General features: G+C 44.3%; 1 protein-coding gene across 2 annotated transcripts in view; it reads right to left on the bottom strand.

Moving 5' to 3' along the window:
- Positions 1-19,874, bottom strand: part of LOC146797466 (protein SSUH2 homolog) — a 223,024-nt gene that overhangs the window by 45,611 nt on the left and 157,539 nt on the right. For both annotated transcript variants that reach the window (XM_085624493.1, XM_085624492.1), the window contains exons 9-10: positions 19,062-19,141; positions 8,272-8,364 (exon numbers count right to left, since the gene is read on the bottom strand). In XM_085624493.1, coding sequence (XP_085480619.1) covers positions 8,272-8,364; positions 19,062-19,141 — 173 coding nt within the window. The remainder of the gene's footprint in view (positions 1-8,271; positions 8,365-19,061; positions 19,142-19,874) is intronic.

Here is a 19,874-nt window from a genome sequence, read left to right as displayed (position 1 = left end):
TGTTTCGGACTTGGCGAGGGTCATTAAATCCCATGGGATGCGTTTAACCACCTACGCCGATGATACCCAGCTCGTGTTGGCGGTGTATAAGAATGGCCCCGTGGTAGCAGCTAAGTTTCAGGAGGGTTTACTGGATGTACAATCATGGATGCACAGTAACTGCCTGAAACTTAATGCGGAGAAGACTGAGGTTATGACCTTCGGCACAATTTCTCCAGAATGGTCTCACACATGGTGGCCTAGTCAGATGGGCCCGCCTCCGGTGCCAGCCACCAAAGTCAGGAATCTGGGAGTGATTTTTGATAATAAGTTATCTTTTGGATGCCACGTTAACAAGGTGGTTTCGGCTACTTTCTTTGTACTGAAGAAAATAAAAAAACTCTTGCCGTATTTACCAGTATCTGCAGGAAAAACGCTAGTTACCACACTAGTATTTTCAAAATTAGATTATGGAAATGCTCTCTTTCTTGGTACACACAAATACATCTTAAACAAGCTTCAGTCCGTCCAAAACATGGCAGCACGGATCCTGCTTAACATCCCTAGGCGTCATTCCACTTCTGCAGCCATACGCCATCTTCATTGGTTAAGGGTTGAGAGCAGGATCAAATTTAAGGCTCTTTGTATAGCCTATAAGGCCATCCACCAGACAGGACCAAAGTTTCTAAAAGAGGCTTTTCAGGTGTACATCCCCAAAAAGAATCTAAGATCAGCAGCTAGCTATCTTTTGACTGTCCCCCGCACAAGAACGGCCACCTGGGGTGACAGGCGATTCTTGGTAACAACGCCTGTGCTCTGGAATTCACTTCCTTTGCACATTAAAACCGCTCCCACCCTTATTAACTTCCGCAAATTACTGAAGACCTGGCTTTTTAATCAATGAGAACGCGCTCTGATCTGTGCTGTAATCTAGAGTATCTCGCTGCGCCTAGACACCTTAGGGTATTAGTTGCGCACAAAAAAATCTCATAAATAAATAAATAAATAAATCATGTGTATGTTCAGCCGGCTGTAGATTTTAGCCTAAGAATGTTGCATTTGTGTAGTTTCAATTGTACTGCTAAGTCTAGGCTTAAAAGTCCCAGCATTCCACACAATGCTGACCAGTAACTCAGGAGTAGCAGAATAGATACTCCTGAGTTACTTGCATTTGTCTGGGCAGTGTCTTCTTAAGGATTTTGGGAGGCCCGGGCAACAATATTTATGGGGCCTCTCTATGGAACAAACCTGAATTTTATCACCCATTTTAAAGCCCATGATGCTAAAGAAAACAAAATTATGTATGTTACATTTGAACAAGGTCATGCAAAAGCACTTGGAATATGTCATGAGTTAAGACTCCAAAAACCTTAGGATGACACTGGTTTTGTGAGACAGAGTTAGAGGTAACGGTAGGCAGAAGGGGAGAGATTTAGGAAAGAGAAGTAGAATAAACAAAGGTCAAATAGAAAGAAACTTCAGTTTCCCAGGGGACCTTGCAATTGCACACTTTGACCATGCCCTAAAACGTCTCTGTATCTGGGTTACGAATTTCGATCTGTATGGCTCTATGTATTACCTGTATACATAGGGCTATGTTTGTTAGCTCTATGCGCGGTCCTGGTACAAAACAAATCCATTTTCAATATGGTATCTAGTAACACATAATTTTCTTTATACCTGTAAATGGATTACTCAAATACATGCAATAGAAAGTCTTTACATTAGAACTGTGGTCATAGATAATACACAAATGGCATTATCTGTATTCAAGAATGACACGAGTAGCTTATTCTGTCATAACGTTTATGTTCTAGAACAGCACCACATATGCACCACTAGGGTAAAGTGTTCTGCAGTAATATAGCAAGGAACCAATAGGATTTCAGAAACGAGGTACATCACATTTTGCACCTACAGTTTAAGAGTGCATCATGCCACTTTACCTATGGGTGCAATCATGGCACAAAAATATTGTGGAATGCAGACTGCTTTTCTCTCACTGTGAGTGACTGGATACATTTTCTGAACAAATTAACCATTTAAAATGGTGTATTTTCCCATCAGGAGGATTTCACATAAAATGAAATGTGAACAGGCTTGCAAGCAAAGTGTTACACTAACTATGTTTTTACTTGTGTGCATAAAAGATGCAATCATTAGCAAACTTGTAGTTCATAAAAGCTTATTTTCTTGATTTACAATCCTGTCCAATGGTTACTAACCCCTCGGTATTACCAGAAGCATGACTTATTGTAAAGTCTTTCATGGTAATCTATTGTTAATGTAGACAAGTACGAGGACCATTTGCATCTGTGTAGGAAAGGATGTTAATGTCCTTCTCTCAAGACTTACAACCAGGCTTTCACAGGGCCCTCACTGTGTCCCTTCACCAAAGTCGGAAACCTGTACTCCTGTTCCCATTACATCCATGTGATCTTCAGACATGCACTTCGGATAAAGACACGCTTCCTGGCATGCTCAAGGCAATTTACTCCAGTGTATACAAGTATTAGCCACAGGCCCTTTTCTACACTATTGGGAGACATGCGATATATGTCAGTAAGTTTTCTAGGTTCGCATATATTAAAGTTTCAACCCCTTCTAAATGTTTACAACTTAGTAAAGTAATGAATATGTAACAATTAGTGCAATGAAAAGGTTTTTTTTCACCCTAGTAAAGTTATGTTTAAACACAAATTTTTAAAAATCAGGTACATTGTTTTAAAATGTTACGGTCGACATGTATTTCCCATGTACCAAAACACCCAGATATTTCATTTCTACAGATGTTCCAATGGTCATGTGTATCAAGGTGCTAGTATGGGTATTTATATTTTCAGGTTTTGAATAGTAGTCTATGTTTTCTTCTCATAAATTGTACTTCATCAATCTGTGATCACTGGTCTTGTGTGCTTTTTTTGTATGTTCGGTCATCCGCTCGACATTCATCAGGATCAAAAAAAGTCATGACTCCCACTTATGTTCTTTTTGCAAAACAGGTAGCCTTGCACACTAGCAATTGTTCAAAGTGTCTGCTGCAGGAAATGAACCCGGGCCCAATTCATAGAACTAACTTAAGACAAAATCCTCAACTTACTACCATTTACTCATGTTGGTATTCACAGAAGGCACTTACTCATCAATGAGTAAGTGCCGTCTGTGAATACCAAAATGAGTAAAGTGCCTTCAGTGAATACCAAAATGAGTAAGTGCCTTCTGTGAATACCAAAATGTTAGTAAGTTTAGGATTTTGTCTTAAGTTAGTTCTGTGAATCAGCCCACCGCTTTTTAGGAACACATGCATTGAAGTGTCTGAATTGTTGTGTAAACTAGAGCTCTGGCCTAGTTCTACAACGTTTGGCTTTCCCACCCATGGGTACCTGAACTTTGATCAGTGTACCAACGTTTGAGTGTTAAAGTCCAGGCTATTGTAGCCTCACACAACCTCACGTGACATACTTGTCAGTGTGGTGTCTGTGCTTTCTGAGTTTCTAACAGTACTGTAAAGGGGCCAAGGACGTAGTGGTAATTCAAAATCAATTTAATTATTTAGAATGCCACACAAAAGTACTGCAATAAGCAAAGACACATTGGACCAGACGTACAAACATCAGGAATACCGATTTCCTAATTGTGATTATGTCTGAATTGGAATTTGGAAATCGGCATTCCTAATGTATGAAACTCAATGAGTCTCATTTAGGGATTCCTTGTGTGTCGCAAATTGATATTAATGAGGTAGGTTGCAGTTTGCGATCCATTACGAATCACAGCCATCACAGGGATGGTGACCTGCTGAGGTCAGCAGACCACCATGTCTGTGAGCGCTTTTCAATAAAGCAATCTATTTTTTCTAAACGCCGCCCGTTTTCCTTGTAGGAAACGGGATGCGTTTAAAAATAAAAAAATGAAACCCTGATGTCTCATTTTTTAAGACTAGGCAATGGCCCCTGGGACCACTGCCTGCTCTTAAAAAAATATTTGTATTTTCATTCTTGCTATAATCCAATCTCTTCCCTACTTCTTTCCTTTTTTGCTGGGGGAGTTTAGGTGGTTCTTCATTTTCATTCTTCATGCAACTTTTCTACTCCCGCCATCTTTCTACTTTCCTCTCTCTTTTATCTTTTCTGCTCCTCATCTGCCTCGTGACCACTAACTAATCTATCCCAACATTTTAATATCTTCTGGACTGTCTCACACTTTGAGGTCACCTTCTTTCTTTTAAGATCTTTGTAGCGTTGGATTAATCTCTGGTTGGCTATTTTTACACTCTTAGTAAGTAGCTATTGTTCTTGTGTGATACCTGTTGCTTTTTAAATACAATGCTGCACATACACTCAAGAACTACTTAATGTGTACATGTGGTTTCATTCCTGTCTCCATGTGTAAAGTTGCTACATTTTGTCCAGTAAAATTATTCAGAGAGCTAAACACTCCTGTAGGATTAACAATTTGTTTTTCTAAGCACTTTAAAAACAATGTTACTGTTGCACAGTTTAAAGACATTCAATTTACAGATGAATGAACGGCTAATTTTGCCTTGATGGGATTTGAGAAGTAACCCTGAATTTGCAGCTGTGCCTTAATAAAATAAATGTGCCCTAGCAATGGATTACCCTGTGAACTAAGCAGTGTGCCTTGAAGGGACAGTGTCTAGCTACCAATAGGAAGTAAAGAGGCTCAATGACTTGTGTGATTTGATGAAGCTGCCAAATGTGTAGGATTTGTCTTGCTGTCCCATACTGGAACAGAATAGTAGGTGCGAGGTCCCTTGGTAGCTTATTTGCATCATCTAAGTGAGACACTACGAGGACAATGGAGGCTGGAGAATCTACAGAAATATAAATAAAAGATGTACAAAGAGTTTGTATGAGAAATGATTTCTTGTGACCTGGTTAACTAGGAGAACAAGTAAAAGGCTGAAGTCGTTAATAACACGTTGGGCCTGATTCACAAAGGTAAACATAAACCCGAAGTCTAAGGGCCCATTTCACAAAACTAAACTTAGATCTGAAGTCTAAGTTTACCTTTGTGAATTGGTCCCTTGACCTGAAGTCTAACTTTAGACCTGAAGTTTAAGTCCCAGAGTATAAAGGTAACCTTAGACCTGAAAGGCTTCTTCCATGGAAATTGCCTTACGGACGATTTCTGATCTGTTGTCTCGTGACATAAAGGAAGGGTAGCAAATCTGTTATTTCAGCGAGTGTGACAAGGGAAAAGTGTAAGTGTAATGATGACTCCAAAGTAATTCTGTGCTGGGCAGAGATTACAAAGATGAGTAAGAGCAATAAATCTCCATGCCAGTTACTGGAATACGCGTATAACATCTGAATGGAATGCAGACGTTTGTGAAATTAATTTGCGGGTTCAGTAACAAAAAAATTAATGGCCCTGTAAGGTCAAACTAAAAGAGATTTTGGAGGCTTTTCAAACTCAGTGCAAAAAGAGACTTCAGGGATGAAAGAGTTTTCCATGTAATTTTCCATGTAATTTGTAACACATTCAGCCAGTACTGGAATTTTAGCCAATAGCTCACTGCCTTGTTTCCCATTAAAAGATGAAGGAAAAGAAAGTAACATTTTTTTTAGTATCTAACTTTTACTCGCTTTGGTATGTGTAGTAAAACAATAGTAATGCAACATGCTAGTGGGGACAGAGTAGGGTATGTTATGTAATGACGTGGATCAGTTTTCTTCAGGCTCATAGTGTTCATTATTGCCGCTGATTTTAGGGTTCGATGGGGGACTTATCAAATTTGGTCACTGGGTTTTTTGCAAGGGTATTAGTGTTCACAATTTCAGTACTATCATAAGTTTTCTTGTTCACAGGGGAGAGTTGATGTTTATGACTTACAAAGATTTTTGTCCATCAAGAGCAAGCACTATTTAGTGTTGATGTTGAAACACGCCCAGTTTTTGGCTTTTAGTCAAACATGCTTTAAAACACACCATTTGCCACATCTACATATCTTAAATGAATGAATGAGCCTCCTTGGTAAGGAACACACACCAACCATAATGAGGTATGCCGGCTCTTTGATCTACCAATAAAGGCCGGGTGACCTGGATTAGACTAAGATATCAGGGGAGGTGAAGAGGCAAGTTTGGAATGCTTTCCAAAAAGCAGAGTGAGATGAAATAATCAGAAAAGAAGTGAGGAAGATTTCCAACATTTAGAAGCAAGATATCTAAATGAACGCCTCCCACTCTTTCACACCTGATTCAGGCAACAATGAGAAATACGGCATTGCATTTCCTTTGGGGTTGAATACATACCCTTCACTTTAACCCCTTCCATGCTCATGACGGAACGGTTCCGTCATGAGCATCGGTTGAGCTGTGCTCATGACGGAACCGTTCCGTCATGGCCCCGCCCGCGCTCGAACCCTTCAGCACCGCGGGGGAATCCGCGCAGCGCTGAAGGGGTTAAAGTTATTCTTAATTATATCCAGTTTTTGCCATGTTTACTCCATTGTACTAAGAAATCTACTATTTGCCACAAATCATCTCTGTATTTCCTGCAAGGGATCCAAAGAATTATCTGTAAAGTTGTACTTAAAAAATTTCTTGGGGTGGACCTCTAAAACCCATTCACATGTACCTTTACATTTGTCCACTTTTGGTCAGTTACGGGTAAATGGGCATTATACGCACATCAGGATACTACTGATCCTCTCCCTCACCAAGGACCCAGCCTTCGCCAAATCCAACCTACACGAGGGAATGAAGGCCGACGCAGAGTGGATGAAGGCCGTCTGAAACTGAACTCTGACAAAACGTAGGTCCTCATCCTCGGCTCCAACCCGTGCACGTGGGACGACTCCTGGTGGCCGACCACGCTGGGAGCTGCACCGACACCCACCGACCATGCACGCAACCTGTGGTTCATCCTGGACTCAACCCTCTCTATGACCCAGCAAGTCAACGCTGTCTCCTCCTCCTGCTTCAACACCCTCCGCATGCTCCGCAAAATCTACAGATGGATCGCCACCGAAACCAGAAGAACGGTCACCCAAGCCCTCGTTAGCAGCAGACTGGACTACGGCAACGCCCTCAACGCGGGAACCACAGCCTAGCTCCAGAAACGGCTCCAACTAATACAGAATGCCTCCGCATGCCTCATCCTCGGACTCCCTCGCCACAGCCACATCACCGCCCACCTGAGAGACCTGCACTGGCTCCCGGTCAACAAGAGGATCACCTTCAAACTCCTCACCCAGGCTCACAAGGCTCTCCACAACGTCGGACTAGCCTACCTGAACGAACGACTCTCCTTCTACGCCCCAAACCGCCAGCTTCGCTCCACTGACCTCGCCACCGTCTCAAGCATCCGCCACCTCGCCACCAAGACATGGAACACCCTCCCCATCCACCTGCGGCAGACCCAGGACCTGCTGACCTTCAGGAGGCTCCTCAAAACCTGGCTTTTCGATCAGTAGCTGCGTCTTTCCCTCCCCTTCCAGCGCCTTGAGACCCTCACGGGTGAGTAGCGCGCTTTACAAATGTCTGATTGATTGATGACTGTCCCCTAAAATTCCTTTTGGTGAGTGCCAGACCACTTGTAAAGATAAGTTTATATTCTAGTTCCAATCTACATGCATTACAATGTTTCTCACAACCTTGACCCAGAAATCTTTCACTGGAAATTAACACCATAGTCCAAACTCAAACATTGTGCAGTGTAATATAAATTCACACATAATAAACTACATTTTTAAAACAGAACCCTACTTTCATTTTTATGATTCTTGGTTAGAGAGATGGAGGGAGGGAGAATGGGATCACCATCCTCAAATTGTTGTTAAACTCTGCCAAAGTCAGACAAACACCATCTCTGTGAGGACCACCACCCTACAGAGACGGATCTTCATAGTGATTTGGTCCACAGTATAACCTATTTCAGTATCAATGCGCACATAGATTTAGAATAGTAAAAGCACACTCCATTGAAGTCAATGACAGGTCTTGATATTTAAAAAAGGGGAGAGAAAGAGAGAGAGATGTAGAGAGAGTGTGTGCGTGTTTTTTTTTTTTGCATGGAAGGGTGACGTGCAAGCATAAAAGTGAAAATCATAATTAAATAGCCCGAGAAGGCGTTTCTTCAACAAAAAAAAAATAGCACATCTTGATAATAAGTGAAAACATGGTGCAAGTCCGGTTATCGTAACATCACCTGTAGCCCAAAACATATGGTGCTCAAGTATTCTCCTTTTTGCATATTTCGAATAGGAAGCTGGTGTACACCAGACATACAATACCCACCCCAGCCCAGTAAGCGGGCCATGCGTACCATGTGACCTTCATCTCGATGAAGCATAGCAGCTGCCTCCTTCCATTGCAGACAGTACAGGCCGTGCGGCCTTGACCATGGCAAGTAGAACAACTGCAAAACAAGGAAAACACAGAAGCTCCTTTGAGTACAGGACTACATCAAAAATATAATCTCCACACATATCATCCCACCTCTTCTAACCTCAGTGGCATTAGCACACATTCCAAACTTTTCTTTTTATCTCCAAACCCTGTCCATGCTTGACCCCAAAGTTCGAGGAGGTACCAAATGGCCACTTTACTATGAATGGTGTTGCATTGTCCTACTTAAATGCACTTAGCTGGAAAGCCCCCTTGAACAGCCCTATTAAACCTCATGAGTTCTTCCATCATTTCAACAGAGAGCGTGCACAATACACTCTAAATTCTACAATCTATTTTTTAAGTCAATCCTGTTTAAGGTCTGGTTTATTTCTCTGCTTGCTAAACATGATTTTTGTCCTTTTTATACTGATGGTCACAAGTTATATTTTCAAACAGGATTGTAATCTATTTGTTGATATAACCATTTGCTTATTGCCTGTACTTTCCTATTTCAGAGTTTCAAATAATACAACATGTTATCTTCTGGATCCTGTAAAGTCCTCAGTCAAGGAGCATAGCACAGGCTGAAGAAAGAAAATGACTGCTGGAAATTATACTCCAACCAGGTGTGAATCATGACCCCTTGACGGCTTTTTCTCAGCCACGACCCTTGACACTGCAGGGCATCAAGGCAGTCTGAACAGCTTAGTTTCCAGAAATCTCTTGTAGAAGAGATGGCTCAGGGCGTTCCACAGTTGCGGACCCTGAATGTTCAGCTCTCTTATTTGGTGCTTTTACTGCTTAAAAGCTCATTCACCAATGAGCTTTTAAGCAGTAAAAGTGAGGTGAGCTCATAGCATGAGTGGAGTACCTGTTTTTGAAGGTAGCAAGCATCGTTGTTCTACATGCATGAATCTACCCATACGGATTAGGCAAGGTCTGTACAAGGACTGTGAAAGATGTCTCAAAAACTGAAGTGATAGCCTCTAAAAACTGAAGTAATAGCCTCTTGAAGGTGGAGATGAAAGGTGTGATGACTTAGGGCATGGGTCATTCCTAACCAATAAATCAAATAAATTTAAGAGTACAAGAGGATAAACTGACTAGCATTTACCAGTGCACAGCATATTACTAGGACTTGAACTGGTTGAGCACTGTAACCGATTAGACGGTTTCCCATATTGAGCTAAGTAGTGATGCGAGTAGACTGGTCTCCATGTTGGACAACTGACTTCGCATAAAACAGTACTGACAGAAGTGGGATTGGTCAATACTACAACAATTAATCATGTTCAATTGTGCATGATTAATTATGGTAGTGAGATTGCTTGGTCTTTAGTGTGTTCAGCAATAACCACTGCAACCAGGTTAGCCGGTTGTAAGCATTGTCCTTGTAAGAAATTGAGTTACTGGTTAAGGGGGGTGGGGGGAGAGGGAGGCACCGACTACAATTCTTTGCAGGGTGAAGTCTCAACAGATCCTAAATTAACCAGTGTTCAACCCTCCGGTAGCATGGCACAGAGCACTCAGGCTTACCTTAGAGGCAATGTGTAAATTATTTGTGCAATACTTCAAACAGTAACACAGACCACGAAAGGAGCCCACAACTGAGTTAAATAAATAGTGGATTTTTTAAGAAGTAAAACAACAGATATCAAATTAGTAGAACCAGAGATATTGAATTTGAAAGTTTTTAGTGAAAATAGTGCCAAAAGGCGTTAAGCAGCAACTGTGAATATCTGGTTGTGCCGGACCAGTACAAAGTCACAAGTTCAGGCCAACTGCACACAGAGCATGTGCCGACGACAGGGACCCAGTTCGGCCTGCTGAACAAAAGCACCTTAACTCCTGGTTTGCGGAGCGTTACGTGGATCCACACCGAAGATGCAAAGCGAAGCCAGAGTGATGCATTGGTTCTGAAGATCCCGGTAATGGGGCTTGTGATGCTTCCGAAGAGCTGTGAGGCCACGATGTGGAGTCTGGTGTCCAGGTGCATGGTTGTTGGAAGCCTATCACGCCCCTGAGGCTTCAGATCAGGAGTCAAGTCAACTAGCCCTTGGAGTCACTCTGGGTTCTGGATTCAAGAGCTGCAGGTCCAGCCCTTCTCCACCTGGCAGGTGGTCAGTATGCAGCAGGCCAGCACGGCAGGGCAATAGTCCAGCAGAGTGGCAGTCCTTCAGCAGTACAGCAGTCCTTTGCCCGGAAAGACTATTCATAGGTCCAGAAGTGAATTGAAGTGGTGATATCTATGGTCTAGTACTTATACCCAGTTGTGCCTTTGAAGTGGGGGAGCAGCTTTGAAGTGAGGGAGAGGTTTCCCTCCGAAGTCTCCAGGCACCCTGCCTCCTCTGCCCTGGCTCTAGACTTACAACAGGGGGTATGCAGCCCTTTGTGTGGAGACAGGACACATCCTATTCAGGTGCAAGAGGGGCTATGTCTCCTGTTTACATCCATCCAGTGATAGCCCATATATGCACACCTAAGTTCCCTATTGTATGTGGCTGTCTAGAAAGAATACACAAAGCCCAACTGTCAGATACACCCAGTCGTGTGACCAGAGACAGACTACGGACACTAAATGGAAAAGGCAGTAAAATGCCAACTTTCTAAAAGTGGCATTTTCAGAATTGCCATTCAAAATCAGACTCCACCGTAAGTTAGGATTTTAAATTGTGATTCCAGAAACACCAAACATGAACTGGTTATCTCTTCCCATTCGGAAATTACAAATATAAAATGTAATGAGGCAATTCTAATGTTATACTACGGGAGCGATAAGCCGGGCAAGAGGTTAATTATGCCAAGTTGAAATGGCAGTTTAAACTGCACACACAGGTCCTGCAATGGCCGGCCTGACCCCTGTTTAAAGGGCTACTTAAGTGGGTGGCACAATCAATGCTGCAGGCCCACTATTAGCATTTAATTTACAGGCCCTGTGTACATGTAGTACCACTCTCTTAGGGACATATAAGTAAATTAAATATGCAAATTGGGGATTAGCCAATATTACCATGTTTTTAGTACATTGACTTTAGCACTGACAGCAGTGGCAAAGTGCTCAGAGTCCTTAGGCCAGGAAAAACTACATAAGTAAAAATGGAGGAGGAAGGCAAAAAGTCTGGGGGAAGACCACCTTAAGGCTAACAGGTCTAACAGTCCTGTTCTGGCTACTTGATTAAGCATTGCAGTAGGAAATTAAATATGGATCTTGAAGGGGCACACTTAAATAGGTCAACCACTAATGTGAGATATTTTTTGGGAATGGCCCAAGCAGGTCAAATTCCACTCCAACCAATGTCAGACATGGACCCTTCCTGCCAATATTCATCAAGCGATATGATCGACATTGCTTTCCATACTTTCAAGATTGCAATGTCCATTGCATCATGACATGCTTTGAATCGATGTGACAATGCAAAACATGTTACGTCACGCAAATTGGTGGCCAACTTGAAACTACAGAAACCAATGTTTTGTTGTTTTCTATACTTCTAACTTAGCAGTGGAATTTTGGGAGGGAGGGTGATAAGCGACAACCAGAGCATCATGAAGACTGCCATCTGGTCTACTGTAGAGAAGCCGTAAGGGAAAGAAGAAGAGTCTGGGTTATTAAATTAGAGTGCACATGCATGCTCTGAAAACAAAACCATGCATTCTTATCGAGTGCTAAACCACTAAAACAAAGTAGTTAAATGACATCAACAGAGCAAGGCTCTACCCTAGCCAGCCAACTAAAAGCAGTGGCGGCTTCTCCGCTATGGCGGAGGAGTGTCGCCCCACTGCTTTCAAGCAGTGCGGGAAGAGGAAACATAAAATGATAATAACTATACGTTATTATCATTTTATGCTTCCTGCTGCTTTGCAGGCAGGCGGGAGGGTGGGCTGCTCTGCTCTCGGAGCTGCATTACAGCGTGCATGGAGAAGAAGCCATTCCCTGGTTGTGCGTCGAACCAGGACGCTCAAAAACAATCACAACGCTACATTGCAGCATTGTGACTGGGCAGGAGAGCCTCAGTGGCTACCAATCACAATGCTGCATTGCGGCATTGTGGTTGGTCAGTGGGGCTTGGCTGTGCTTCTGTCAGTGAAGAGCAGGAGCGGAGACGCGGGACCCAGCGCAATGGTAAATTTATTTATTTATGATTTAAAACGAATATGCTACTTACCAGTATGCATCTGTTCTTGGCATGTAGGGCTGCTGACATTCATATCTGTGCATAGATCGCCACCTAGTGTTGGGTCCGGATGATTGCACATTGTTGTCCTGGAAGAGTCTTCGAAGTATCACGAGATAGGTGGCTTCTCCCCTGGACTACAGTGCGCTTGGGCATCCTCTCCATCCTCAGATTTTTTTTCGCCATTGTGGCAGTGATGGAGTAGATATAGTAAGTGATGACCATGCTATACAGTAATTCTGAGTGCTGCAGCCGCTACAGGCGCCGGGGAGGAGGGTGGGCGATATGAATGTCAGCAGCCCTACATGCCAAGAACAGATGCATACTGGTAAGTAGCATATTCGGTTCGAGGCATGTGGGCTGCTGAATTCATATCTGTGCATAGATTATATAGCAGTCCCTCCATTAGCGGCGGCTGCCCGTGCCAGCTGCAGCAGTCTGAAAAAGGGTTTTGAGAACAGCCTGTCCTACAGCTGCCTGCTGTCTTGAGTGTACATCTACACAGTAGTGTTTGGTAAATGTATGTATAGTGGACCATGTGGCTGCTCTACATATTTCCTCTAAAGGAATGTTCCCTAGGAAAGCCATGGATGCCCCTAACTTTCGTGTTGAGTGGGCTTTTGGAGGAATCGTTAAAGTGCGTTTAGCTTTTTTATAGCAAATTTGAATACATGTAACGATCCATCTGGCTATTCCTGCTTTGGAAATGGCGTTGCCCTTGTGTTGTGGAGAAAAGGCAACGAACAGTTGTTTTGTTTTCCTAAAATCCTTTGTTCTGTCTATATAGTACATGAGGGCCCTCTTTACATCTAGTGTATGGAGCATTCTCTCTGCAACATTTTCTGGATTTGGAAAGAAAACAGGCAGTTCAATAGTCTGATTCATGTGGAACTGCGATATCACTTTAGGCATGAATTTGGGGTTGGTACGTAGTACGACCCTGTTTGCGTGAACCTGTATGAATGGCTCTTGAATGGTTAGTGCCTGGAGTTCACTAACTCTTCTCAACGAAGTGATTGCCACTAAGAAAGCTACTTTCCAGGTGAGGAACTGAATCCCACATGAATGTAGAGGTTCAAAAGGTGGACCCATCAGTCTGGTGAGGACCACATTTAGGTTCCACACTGGTGCTGGTGGGTGTCTTGGAGGAATCACTCTTTTGAGACCCTCTAAGAAGGCTTTGATGGCAGGCACTCTGAATAAAGAGAGGTGCTGCCTGTTCTGAAGATAGGCTGCTATTGCGGTTAGATGTATACGTATGGAGCTGTATGCCAGCTTGCACCGGTATAAGTGTAGCAGGTAACAGATGATGTTCTGAATGGATGCATCCAGCGGGTTAATGTGATTGTTTTTACAGTAAATGACAAATCTCTTCCATTTAGCTGCATAGCAAGCTCTGGTTGTGGGTCTCCTGGCCTCCTTGATGATATTCATACATTCAGGAGGCAGGTTCAGGTTGCCAAACTCTAAGACTTCAGGAGCCAGATCGCCAGGTTCAGCTGTTGCGGATCTGGGTGCTGAATTTCGCCATAGTTCTGCGTTAGAAGTGTGGGTGTTAGCCGCAGCCTTTGATGCGGCACCACGGAAAGTTCTAGAAATGTGGTGTACCATGGCTGGCGTGCCCACGTTGGAGCAACCAGGATGAGCGTCATTGAGTGTTGCCTCAGTTTGTGTGCCACTAGCGGTATTAATGGCGCTGGGGGAAAAGCGTACGCAAATCTGCCTGACCAGTTCATCCATATTGCATTGCCCTGTGACTGTGGATGCGGGAACCTGGCGGCAAAGCTTTGGCATTTTGCGTTTTCCCTTGTGGCGAAAAGGTCTATCTCTGGATGACCCCACTGTTGGAAGTATGGTTGAACTACTGATGGATGTAGCTCCCATTCGTGTACTTGGTGGCTGTGTCTGCTGAGCAGATCCGCCATCTGGCTGTCTTTGCCTGGGAGGTGTTCCGCCATGAGGAACATGTTCCTTTGAATGGCCCACTTCCACATGCTCTGAGCCAGATGAGACAACTGTGGAGAGTGTGTTCCTCCCTGCTTTTGTATGTAGTACATGACAGTCATGTTGTCCGTCCGGATCAACACGACTTTGTTGCACAAGTGTACTTGGAATGCCTTCATGGCTAGGAAGATCGCCATCAGTTCCAGAAGGTTGATGAGCATCTTCTTTTGCTGTGTCGTCCATAGTCCCTGCACTGTGTAATTGAGTACATGAGATCCCCATCCCTGGAGAGAGGCGTCTGCCGTCCGTATTATTTGTGGAACAGGCTCTTGGAACGGTCGGCCCTTTCAAAGGTTTTGTGGATTCCACCAATGCAGAGAGTTGTATGCCCGACCGCTCACCAACACTAGGTCCTTCAACTGACCCTGAGCCTGAGTCCATTGACGTGCCAAGCCCTCCTGAAGCGGGCGCATATGTAGTCTCGTGTGCGGGACTATGAAGATGCAGGAGGCCATCATGCCTATCAACTGCATGAACACTCGCGCTGGAAGGGAGTTTTGAGGTCTGAATTTTTTTATCAGCAGTTGTATGCTGTTGATCCTCACAAGATTTGGCTGAGCTTTGGCTGCCAGAGTGTCTATGGTGGCGCCCAGGTACTGCCGTACGTGGGCGGGTTGAAGATGTGATTTTGGATAATTTAGTGAGAATCCCAGACTGTGAAGAAGATGAATGGTGTGGGACATGTGGCTGGCACACTGCTGGGCTGACTTTGCCTGAACAAGCCAGTCGTCCAGGTAAGGGAAGACGTGAATGTGCTGTCTCCGTAAGTGTGCAGCCACTGTTGCCAGGCATTTGGTAAAGACCCTGGGTGCTGTTGTTACCCCGAAGGGGAGGACTTTGAACTGATAATGTTGATCCTGAATAGTGAACCTGAGATATTTTCTGTGTGATGGGTGTATGGGTATGTGGAAATACGCATCTTTTAAATCTAGTGTTGCTAGGAAGTCTCCCTGACTGAGTAACGGCAGAACCTGCTGGAGGGTGAGCATATGAAAATGCTCTGACAGAATGTATTGGTTGAGAGGTCTTAGGTCCAGTATAGGTCTTAGAGACCCGTCCTTTTTTGGGATCAAGAAGTACAGAGAGTACACTCCTGACCCTTGTTGTTTTACAGGCACGGGCTCTATGGCTCCTTTTTGCAGCATACTTAGTACTTCCTGCTGCAATAATGTTAAGTGCTCTGCGGACATAGGAAGGTGTATTGGTGGTATGTTGGGTGGATTGGATGTTAATTCTAGACAATAACCGTACTGGGCAATGTCTGTGACCCACCTGTCTGTGGTGATGGACCTCCAGACCGTCAGGAACTGTTGTACTCTCCCCCCGACAGGTGTTATGTGGTCGGGGGGCAGTGACAAGACGTCACTGTTTGTTATTGGCGGAGGACCTGGTATTATTGTTGCCCTTGCCTCTGCCTTTGGTGCTGGATCCACGGTATCCACCCCTATTGTTCTTATTATAGGTACTCTGGGTACCTCCCTTATTGTACTGCTGCTGGGACCCCTGACCTTTAGCTGCTCCTGCATTCCTGGGGCGACGAAAGGAGCCACTCCGAAACTGCTGCGATTGTAGAGCCCCCTAGATTTTGCATTTTCAGTGTCCTTTTTAATCTTTTCTAGTGTGGCGTCAACTTCTGGGCCAAATAAAAAGTCTGGGTTGACTGGTTGATGCAAGATATTAGTTTGAATGTCAGGTTTGAAACCTGATATTCTCAACCATGCGTGCCTCCTCAACATCACACTAGTGTTGATTGCCCTTGCTGCAGTGTCAGCTGCATCTAGTGCGCATTTGATGGACGCATTTGTAATGAGCTGTCCCTCTCTGATGAGGAGCTCCGCTCCCTCCTTGTAGTCATCTGGTAGGTGTTCTATAAGTGTTTCTAGGGTATCATAGTGGGACCTGTTGTATCTGGCTAGGAGTGCCTGGGTGTTGGCAATGCGCCAGATGTTTGCTGCTTGTGCTGCCACCCTTTTTCCTGATGTTTCAAGCACTTTGGACTCTTTGTCCGGAGGAGGAGCATCACCAGTAGTCTGCGAGTTTGCTCTTTTGCGAGCATTAGAAACTCCCATTGAGTCTAATGGCAATTGACCCTTAATGTACATAGGGTCTCCTGGGGCTGGTCTGTATTTTTTTTCTATTCTTGGGTTTAATACCCGTGTTCTGGTTGGCTCCTTAAAGATGTCTTTAGCATGTTTAAGAACCCCTTTTAGCATTGGTAGAGTCTTGACCATTCTTTCTGATGTTGAGAACGTGTCCACCAAGAAATCCTCTTCCACAGAGTCAGAATGAAGTTCCATTCCGTGATTGGCAGCTGCTTGTTCAATGAGGGCATTAAAAGCAGCAGTATCTTCAGCGGGAGATGGTTTTATATTATAAACATGAGTGTCAGGAGCATTTTGTGTGTCTCCAGGGTCATTAGGGTCACCCCATGCTTGATCCTGGTCGTGCTGTTGGTCATCAGGGTCATCATCCATAGGATAAGTGATATCCTCATAATAGCCGTCTCCTGCATCCGCCTCCGAGTGTGTGGGAGAAAAATATTGTGGTTCCTGTTTATATGTTTGGTAAGGTTCCACAAGCACTGGTGTGGAACCTGACGCCGTTTTCTTTTTGAGTGGGATTTTGTATGAATCCAAAGTGTTTACTGGGACAATTTTGCGCTTGCGGAACAGCAGTCTACCAGTGTCTACGTCGATAAACTGCTCCTGTGAGTCTTCGACATCTGTTCTTTCAGTGGACGTTGTTTTTGGGTGCTCGATACTCTTCCTAAGTTCGAACATCTTAGATGTCCCCGGTGGTGGCAATCCAAACGTGATAGGCGCCGGCGTCGAGGGAGCTTTGGCGACCTTCTTTGGTTCGGGGCCTTGTTTCGGTTCGAGAGTGTCCCGTTCCCTGATGCGCTTTAGGGACTCCGATACCTGCTTTAACATGGATGTTGACGGTGCTTTTGATCCGACAGGCTCTTTGGAGACAGGCTTCGACGCGGTCTCCGGTTTCTTTGCTGTTTTAGGGGCTTCGATCCGAAGTTTCGGGTCGACGCTTTGTTGATCGGGCATCTTTGCAGTCTCAGCACCCCTCGGTGTCGATGTAGTCTGATCGACCACCCTGACTGTGGTCTTCGGAGCCCCAACCTTCGGTGCCATAGGCCTTTGCGTCTTTTCGGGACCGAGGGCCTTTGTTTGTTTCTCGGTGCCGAAGTCCTTGTTAGGTTGTTCGGCTCCGATGTCCTTCTTTTGTGTTGACGGATTGGAAGGTTTCGATGCCTTCGATCCGACCAGGACCAGTTTCAGTTTCGATTTTACTGGTGCAGCTTTTGGTTTCGATTTTGCGGGATCGACTCCAGTGTTTTTAGATATTTCTGGCTCTTTTGTAATGTTCGAAGCCGGGCCTGCAGGCGGGGCTGTAGAACGATCCAACCGATCTTGGGTAAGGCCCGCAGGCGATCCCTCGACCTGAGCCTTATGGAGACTATGTCCCTCGGCCTCCGTATGGACGGATTGGCTTAGCTCTTCGCCTGAGCTATCTTCCTCGGCCCCAAGGGCCTCATCGTCGTCTCCTACCTCGTCGACGACGTCTTCTTCCTCGAAGATCTCCTCGTCGTCATCGTAAGATTGGGAGTCATGCTCCGAAGCAGGATCCGATTCTACTTCTTCGACGCTCTCGACATCTTCATCCTCTGTACCGAATATATTGACCGGGGTAGGCGCCGATTTGTTGGCCTCCAATCGAGCCGCTCGTCGATTCCGAAGTGTTTTCTTGGACCGGAACCGGGCGCAGGCCATACACTTGGTCTCATCATGATCCGGTGATAAACATTTGTTACACACCGGGTGGACATCGACGTGTGGATATTTGGCGTGACATAGAGGACATCTCTTGAAGGGAGTCCTCGATTCCATCCTCCAACGTTGATTGATGTTCGGACCGAACTCGATCCGATAAAGGTGAATAAAATAATCTATCGATACCGAAAAGTTTTTCCTAACTTGAGCTAAGATAAGCACATCTGAACCCAATGGCGGAAAAAAACAATCTGAGGATGGAGAGGATGCCCATGCGCACTGTAGTCCAGGGGAGGAGCCACCTATCTCGTGATACTTCGAAGACTCTTCCAGGACAACAATGTGCAATCATCCGGACCCAACACTAGGTGGCGATCTATGCACAGATATGAATTCAGCAGCCCACATGCCTCGAACATATATATATATATATATGCACAACCCCCATTCCCCCCCCCCGTGCAGCCCGCGACCTGCCTGTCCTGCCACCTGCAAGCTATGCCAGCCGCCTCTGATCAAAAGCAAGGGTAAAATAGATGTGTTCCCGGGGAGGTACAAACAAAGAATTGGGAGGAAAAAAACAATAAGAAACAACTGAGATTGATGAGAAAGCCACGTTATCATATGCAAGGGTACACTCTGTGGAATATTGTGGAGCTGTCTGTAGCAAGACTGTAAAAATAGAAAAGGTGGCAAGAATATGTATGAGGGTATATCAGAAAAAATAAAACACTAATGTAGTGGGGTTGTCCGTAAGTGCTTACCTTGCATTGCCAATGCCATTGCACTGGGAACAAGCCTCATTCCTTTGATATCTAGAGCCATTGCACACCATGCACACAACCTGTGCAAAAAACACATAAATGAGTTAAAAATAATCATTTCCGATACTGCCGCAGTTTTCTACTTCCCTCAAAGCTTTTGGATTGAAGCGATCGTGCTTTTGAACAATAACATCACATTCCCTTGTCAACCACTGACCGAGCTGTGCTACCTCCCTCAAGGATCTCTACTACTACAGTGAATACTCAGAGACCATTTTCATTCATTATTTTGCAAACTCAGGTTCCTGTTAGCCTTGTTATTTTTGCATCATCCATAAGGGGCCCATTATGAGCCTGCAAGAGGCCTTTACTGGCCAAAGCAGGAGCATCAAGAGAGGAGGAATGAAGCCCTAGTTACAGTACCAAAGTAGAAAACACAGTGCAATAGAAGACCTTTCAAGTGTGTCAACTTTCAGCATTTCACAAGAAATAAATATTACATTTTATTAATGTATTTATTTATTTGCAGTTTTACTTAATATGGACCATATGGAGCAGCAGAGAATTTTACAGATCGTAAATGATACAACTTGCAGTTTATCCAACTTTGCATCAATAGACACACTTATTGAACTGTACAGCGGGTGCAGAAATAAACTCTGGGTCAGAAAGAATGCAAAAAAACATACAGTACAATAGTGCAAGAGAGTAATCCATTGTGCGAGCGGCTTCACTATAGGTTCTATAAAGCATAATCAAAACAGCAAATAGTTCTAGTAAAATATACGACTAGAGCAATTTATCCAGGGTTTG

The sequence above is a fragment of the Triturus cristatus genome, chromosome 9 (genome assembly GCF_964204655.1).
Source record: "Triturus cristatus chromosome 9, aTriCri1.1, whole genome shotgun sequence".
NCBI classification, from domain to species: domain Eukaryota; kingdom Metazoa; phylum Chordata; class Amphibia; order Caudata; family Salamandridae; genus Triturus; species Triturus cristatus.
The sequence above is the reverse complement of the archived record's forward strand: the minus strand, read 5'-3'. Positions and strand labels throughout refer to the sequence as shown.